Here is a 7844-nt window from a genome sequence, read left to right as displayed (position 1 = left end):
GACAACCAGCCTAATCAGCATCACTATAAGCTTGGAGTTGAAGAGATGAATTACCAGGAAAGAATAAACCACAACTTGAGGTGCCAAGGAGATATTTAATGATACGCTGCACTACTGAAAAATGGAAGTGTTGTGGAGATTGCATGAACTTACTAATAGTGTGTATAATAAAAGAAATATCACGGCTACCAACTAGTTTTCGATATTAAGTGGGATCGTCAAGAAGCTCTCCTACATGTCGTTTATATTTAACATTAACTTTCATTGGAGTGTCAACAGGGGTAGCATTGGTGAGTCCCGCTAGTTGGACCAAATCTTGAATATATTTATGCTGATTTACGAAAATGCCTTCAGGATGGTAATGCACCTCTAAACACAAGAAATAATTGAGATAGCCTAGCTCTTTCATGTGAAAATTTGAATGCAACATTTGTTTGATTCTAGAAATAACATCTTGATCAGAACTAGTGACCACAATGTCATCCACATAAACAAGAAGTATGACGATGCCTTTAGGAGTTCGTTGAAGGAAAAGTGATGGATCATACTAACTTTGATTGAAAGAAAAACCAAGAAGAGTGGAGCGAAACTTTTCAAACCATACTCTTGGGGCCTGCTTCAATCCATATAAAGAGCGTTTCAATTTGCAAACAGTATTCGGGGAGAGGGTCGACATACCACCAAGAAGTGTGATGTAAACTTCCTCCTTAAGGTCACCGTGGAGGAATGCATTTTTGACATCCATTTGATGTAATGGCCAAGATTTGAATGCAGCAAGAGTAAGGATAGTGCGCACAGTGGTCATCTTGGCAATTGAAGCAAAAGTCTCGTCATAGTATAGGCCATATTCTTGCTTATTTCCAAGCACAACTAGTCGTGCCTTATAACGGTCTATGGAGCCATCCGAATGCAGTTTTATAGAGAACACAAACTTTCTACCTAAAGGTTTAACAAATGGGGGACATGGCACTATATCCCATGTCTCATTTTCTTCCTAGGCGAGAAGTTCACTTTTAATAGCTTTTTGCCAACATTCATTCTTCATTGCCTGTTTATAAGAAGAAGGAATAGGAATAAATGATAATGTTGCTGTCATGGAACATATATACCTTTCTGGGGGCTTACCAATGCGTGAACTGCGTCGTAAAGGAGTTGGTTCTAGTTCTGGAGCTTGTACTGGATCAACATCCAAGGAATTATCTTGAAGGAGCCCATGAGATTGTGCTAGGTGATGTTGAGTGGCAGTATTTGGCCTTTGATAGGTCAATAAAGGTCTAGATGATGATTGACCTGTAGAAGAATTAGAAAACAATGACAAAACAGAAATTGGAGAAGAGAACGAGTCATGATGGTTTGCAAAAAATATACACTTTCTAGAAAAACGACATTTCGAGAGACCCGAATCCGACGAAGGTTAGGATCATAACATAGAAAGCCCTTTTGATGAGGAGAATAGCCAAGAAAAGCACATTCAACAGATTGTGCAGTGAACTTGGTGCGTTCTTGTGGAGGAAAATGGACATAACATGCACAACCGAAGATACGAAGAGTTGAGTAATCGGGTGGGTGACCAAATAATCAAGTGAAAGGGGATTCATTACTTATGGAAGGAGATGACAATCTGTTTATAAGATGAACTGTAGTGGAAAGGGCTTCACACCAAAATCGTGATGGCACATGCGACTCTAGCAAAAGAGTCCGAACAACATCTAGCAAATGACGATTTTTCCGTTCAGCTACCCCATTTTGTTGGGGGGGGGGGGTTGATGGGCATGATTTTTGAGATAAAATGTCATTGGATTGCAAGAATTCCTGAAATAAGTGTGATGTGTATTCCCCCATTATCAGAGCGAAGAATCCTGATTTTGGAGGAGAATTGGGCCTGAACATAAGCATAAAAGAATTTGAAAGTGGAAAAGACTTCATCTTTTGAGCACAGAAAATAGACCCAAGTGAAACGACTATAATCATCAATAAAAGTTACAAAATATTTTTAATGAGCATGAGACATAACTGGTGCCACCCCTAAAACATCTCTATGGATGATATCAAATGGTTGTGTTTCATGCGACTGATGTGTTGGGAAAGGTAGAATTTTACTTTTGCCAAGCTTACAAGGAATGCAATCAAAATTAATATTATTAAGAGATGGGGTGTGTTTATTTCCAAGAAAACTATATTTGAGCATGTCATGGAGTACATTTGAGTTGGGATGTCCAAGGCACTTATGCCACACTTGGTAATCAACAATAGCAGAATTACAAGAGACTAAGGGTGTGTTCTTTTGAAGGTATTTGAGGGAGATGATTTGGGGGAGATGATTTGAGTGGATTTGAGGGTAATTTTTTTGTTGTTTTTTTGAGTGGATTTGAGGTTAATTGAGAGTGGATTTGGAAGGAAAGTTTATGAGAATTAGTGTAGGATTTGATTGATGTGATAGATTTTAAAAATTAGTTTAATTGGTAGAAAATATAGATTACCAAATTGCCCTTACTTATAAAAGTATTATAAAATGTTATTTTGTAATGTTATATTTAATTGTAAAAATGTTTATAAAGAGAAAAAAAATTATGAATAATTGTTAAAAATATTGTTTAAAAATTATAAAAGTTATAATGTAGTAAAATTAATATATTTTAAAATGTTTAGGGAAATTGTAACATAATTTAAGATTTCAAAGTCACATACAAACGAAAATAAAAACATTGAAGTCATGAAATATATTATCGGAAATATAATGAACTTAATCATCTAAATGGTGAAGAATCGAGTTCACATTTTCATTCAGGTTAGCAAATTGGCGGTTCATGTCTAGGGAAAGGTTTGCCAAGTTATCTTCAATACGTTGTACCCGCACCTGCATTTGTTCCATACCCTGCATCCTATGTCTCAAGTCTTGTACTCCTTCCCACATTTGAGTTATCATGTTAGCATTTGATAGAGGTGGAGGAGGCTGCACAGGGTTTTGATGAGGGTGTGGTTGGTCTTCTTCTTCATCATCATCCAGATCGTGTTGCCAAGCACCGTTGACATATACAATTTTCATCCTCTTCAAAGAATTGATAGAAAAGTGATGTCGGGACCCTATTTGAGTGCTGGCATCGGCTGAGACGTCAACTCCACAATATTGCATGATGTGTGTGATAAGGACACCGTATGGGAGGGCTGTGTCACTGACCTTGCATTTAAGCATATGCTGCATGATGTGATGAGGCCAATTGATAGGTATATTATTTTTCAGCACCCATATCATAAAAATATCTTCGTGCAATAACTTGGCAAAATTCCCTGGTCGTGGAGTCAACATATGCACAATAATATAATGGAGAAGCCGATCATTGATATTCAAACAACCAACGGTTAAAACACCTTGACCACCCTCCAAATTTGGTATAACCATAGTAGCTAATGCCATGTCGCGGTCATATGGAAAATCGTCTGGGATATTTGAGTAACATAATTTCTGATCGTCGTACTTCAAGTTAGCTACAGTCAACCAATCAGCAGGTTTGAATCTAATTTTTCTCCTGTTGACCTCAGTGAGCAAATATCCATTTCCAGATATCTTAAGATTTGAATAAAATACTTTGATTAAATCCGGATAGTAGGGTCCCTCTAATGTCAGAAATTGGCTCAACCCTTGAAAAAGAAGCTGTTGTTGGAAAAATAACCCTGAACCGGTGAATGAATCAAAATTCATTATCTTTGGAGGAATTACACTTCTTGTATAGAAATCAGCTGCATAGTTCTCCATTTGATGACTGTGAGTGAAAAAACGCCGCTGATCTAATTGTTCCTCTACAGCTGGTCTAACATGGGGTGCATCTTCTGCCTCATTGACAGTTTCTTTTCCCTTACGGGTTCTTTTTGACCTTCTTGTTGATGATGATGCCATCTGAGAATTTGTTCAACAACAAGCTATTTATTAAAACAACAACAAAGGATATCATAACACCAAATCATTACATCGTTAACATAATAGAAGTAAAATATTACATCCACCATAGAAATATAATAAGTCATAATTAAATCACTAATACAAAATTGCGTCCTTATACTAATACTAGTAAGTCATATATGGAAATTCTTAACAGTCATCGCCCGATATCATTTTACATAATTTGTTCCACCGCTTATGTGGTGGCAGTCCCATCAACCTCTTCGTACATGTCGGGTTTCGACATAAGAAATCATAGCACTGCTCTAGCAAATTTTCATCACTGATGTTCATAGCAATCAACATTTCATAAATGTCCGCCTCAGTATATGTGTAATTGGGGGTGCGACGAAGAATCTCGGTTTGGGAACGTAGTATTTCATTTCTGTCCTCCATCGCTGATACTTGACGCACGGCGGCATCAGAAATTACACCAAAATGTACATTTGATGAGCTTAGGACATTTGCAAACCCATCCAGACTAGTCGTCAACTTATCAAATTGGGTATCAATAGAATCCACCATAGGTGCCTTCCTTTTCGAGCCTCGTGAGGAAGAAGTCCCACCAGATGGGACGGAAGGCACAGATTGAGTCTGTCCCGGACTATATTCATCGACAGATGGAGGAGGCGATGGTGGAGTTGGGTCTCTGTACCCTGTTGATGGACAAATTTATGAACACCAAAATATGATGTCACAAACTTGTTTTTCAATCGGCAAGTGTGACCGAATCGTTCAAGTAATAAACTTGGTAAGACCAAGTATCGTTCTTCCCAAAGGACTCACGACCTAGTTTAGTTGTGTGATTGTTTGATTAACTAAGACTTAAAGACGAAATATTTGGAGTTTAATATGCAAGACAGAAAATAAACATGTATGCATGAAGTTTTGATCAATGGCAAAAAGCAAAAGATAAACACTTTCAATGAAATTTATGTATGAATATGTTGTTGGGGGTCAATTTCATCTTATCCACTCTCATATATTTTAGGAATTCAACATTCAAATCATCATTGTTAATGCCACTCTCTAAAGTACCTTTCTAGAAGGCTTCTCCCTAATCACGAGTTCATACAATTCCTAGCATTCCTAATGATCAGTTCATAAGTGCAGGAGCTTAATGACAACCAATATCATATTGGGAGAAATTCCCCGGATCTAGACTTCCCCGTACGTGCCCGTATCGACAAAACCAATAATCATGCATCGAATGAGTTAAACAATGCAAGCATTAAGCAAAGAGGAAAAACCCTAACTAATGATGAAAGAAAGCATAAGTCTTAATTAAAAGATGTAAAAACAGATTCCATATATGAGAGTTTCACAAGATTACATTGATTCCCCAACAAACATACAGAGTTTAGTTCACCATATTCATGGTGAACCTAGATGAATTACAATGAAAGAATGAAAGAATAAACCCTAAAAAGGTGAAGAGGAAGCCTCAGCATCCAAGATCCTCCTTCAAAGGGGTGGAAGAGAGAGTGTTTGCTTCGTTCCAGCCAAAGATACCTAACCCTAGGAAACCCTAAAGCTTAAATACCATTCGTAAATTATAAAAAATTAGGTCCAAGCCCATTAAAGTGCCGCTCAGCGGTAAAATACCGCTCAGCGGTAAGTGCGTGTCTTGCTTTCTCCCCTCAGCGGCCATTTTGCCCCTCAGCGGATCTCCCGTGAGTGCCTGAGTGCCGCTCAGCGGTAAACTGCCGCTGAGCGGTGACTTCGGCTTCTCCTTTTGCACTTTTTGATGTCTTTTCTGATTTCATCTCTCTCCTTCTTCACTTCTTTCACCAAATTCACCTTAAAACTTGCACAAAAACACTGAAATCAAGCATAAACCTGTCCAGCTCTCTTATTTCTAAAAATATGAAGAAAAGCATGATTTCAAGCTAGTTTCTAAGTATAAAGGTTGCTTTTAGTATCAATTTTAAGCATGAAAATAACAGTTTTTCAACTGTTATCACAACCCCAAACTTAGAACTTTGCTTGTCCTCAAGCAAACAAGATGTAACTCCATCTTTAAACCAATTCATATGATGGTTCACTTCATTCAAAAATCTTCTTTTCAAGATAAGTAAAAACATCAATCAAACTTATGATCAAGATTTCAATCAAGATGTGCACATGTTTTAGTGTTTCACAAAATCAGTTAATACCCAACAAATGCTCTTTTTCATGAATGACCAATCAATTAAGCATGGATGTTCATGTGCTAATGGAATATTTCCTCACTAGGTAAAGTATTTCACTCAACACACAAGTGTATAAAAGGTAATCACTCATTCACTCTACTATCACAATGTCACCTGAATCAACTTTGCCTTTCATTTTACCACAATCAAAAACATTCACAAGCATGCATCATCACAAGGACTTTTCAATGGCTTATAATGTGGCTGGGCTAACAAGAAAATTGGTTTTTCTGGATCACAAAATCCTTGAGTTAAGAGAATCATAACAACACAATCATCTTATTCATTCCCAACTTTCTTTTGCCTTTGCATTGAGCTTTGCTTCTTTTTCTTTTCTTTTCTTTTTCTTTGCATATTCTTACTTTTTAGCTCTTAGCTCAATGCTTTTCATGTTTTCCCAACAACCCCAAACTTGAACATTTAACAATACCACACAAGATCTTCTACTTAACTCAAGGTAAAGATTTTTCAATCAAAGGTTTCAGTGTATGTTCAAGGCTAAGGGTTCAAAAGGATTGAACACAAAGTGTTCTCTTTTAGTGGGCTAATTTTTACAAATTTGGCCAATAAAAAGGTTTCCAACAAACGGCCTTGATCATATGATGCAAAACAAGCAATTGATTCAATCATAGAAAACCTGGGCAAAATCATTCATGCTTTCAAAGTAATAGCATTCAACAATAACAACTCTGGAGCTCAAAACCTCACATATAAGCTCATTCACATTTGACATACACATCCTGCTTAATTTCACAATCACAATCATAATATCATGCATTTGTTCACAAAGCTCGTGAATCACCTGTATAAGCATTTTAATGTGCACATCATCTCAACATCAATCAATCAATAAGCATCCTTCAGCATTACTTATCATACAATCACAGTTAATAGCAAACCATCACAAGAAATCAGGTTTTCAACAGAGTACATCAAACCCTAATCTAAAAACAAAAACAAATAAGTTCAGAAAACTTAAACCACAAAAGCATAATCATATGATAACATTTATCAGTAAATGCTATCTCAGCTCCTCATCAGTATGAGCTGTCCTCTGTATCTTCCTCTTCCTCCTCATCTTCATCATCTTCAAATGCATCATCATCATCAGCTTCATCTTCTTCCATCTCTCTAGCTGAAGCTTCAGCTGCTCCAGCTCCTCCTCCATGCACTGGTTCCTCTTCCTTTCTCTTGGTTGCCATGGTTTTCAATCTTTTTCCTGAAGAGGATGCCATTTCTACATTCAAAACACAAATACAAAACCACAGAACATGATGTTAATCATTAGTAAAACACAAAACACAACTCCTTTCGAAGCTAAACCACCGCTGAGGGCCAGAATTTCCCCTCAGCGCCACCATTACCACATTCCAGATCACAAAAAACCAGAAAAACCAAATCTGGCAGAGTGCCGCTCAGCGGCAGTTTACCCCTCAGCGGTAACTCTGCAGATTTTTGAAAAACCTATTTTAAAGCTTTCCTAACTCCACCCAAATGCAATTTTCAGTTTTCCAGCTCATAATCATGCAGTTTAATCGGTTCAAACATCAAATATATCATCAAATCATGCATAGAAATCAAAACCCCTAAATATTCATGCTTTGACAATCACATTCAAATTCAAGAACCCTAGAATGAACAAAATGCATTTTACTTACTTGGGTGGAGATACTAGATGCAATGAGAATGCTTCCAAGCTAGAGTGCTCTCTTCCA

General features: G+C 37.2%; 1 protein-coding gene across 1 annotated transcript; it reads right to left on the bottom strand.

The window, feature by feature from the left end:
* Positions 1-2743: 2743 nt before the first annotated feature.
* On the bottom strand, positions 2744-3895 carry LOC148202205 (uncharacterized). The gene has a single exon (XM_088109145.1). It carries the CDS (start codon positions 3893-3895, stop codon positions 2744-2746), a length of 1152 nt encoding a protein of 383 aa, XP_087965271.1.
* Between the last annotated feature and the right edge of the window lie 3949 nt (positions 3896-7844).

Source organism: Vigna umbellata, chromosome 3 (genome assembly GCF_029865625.1).
Source record: "Vigna umbellata cultivar VRB3 chromosome 3, Vumbellata_1.0, whole genome shotgun sequence".
NCBI classification, from domain to species: domain Eukaryota; kingdom Viridiplantae; phylum Streptophyta; class Magnoliopsida; order Fabales; family Fabaceae; genus Vigna; species Vigna umbellata.
Note: the sequence above shows the minus strand (reverse complement) of the source record. Positions and strands in the feature narration are given on the sequence as shown.

Coding starts and splice junctions, on each gene's coding strand:
- LOC148202205 (XM_088109145.1), bottom strand. CDS start 3,895: ATGGCATCATCATCAACAAGAAGGTCAAAAAGAACCCGTAAGGGAAAA.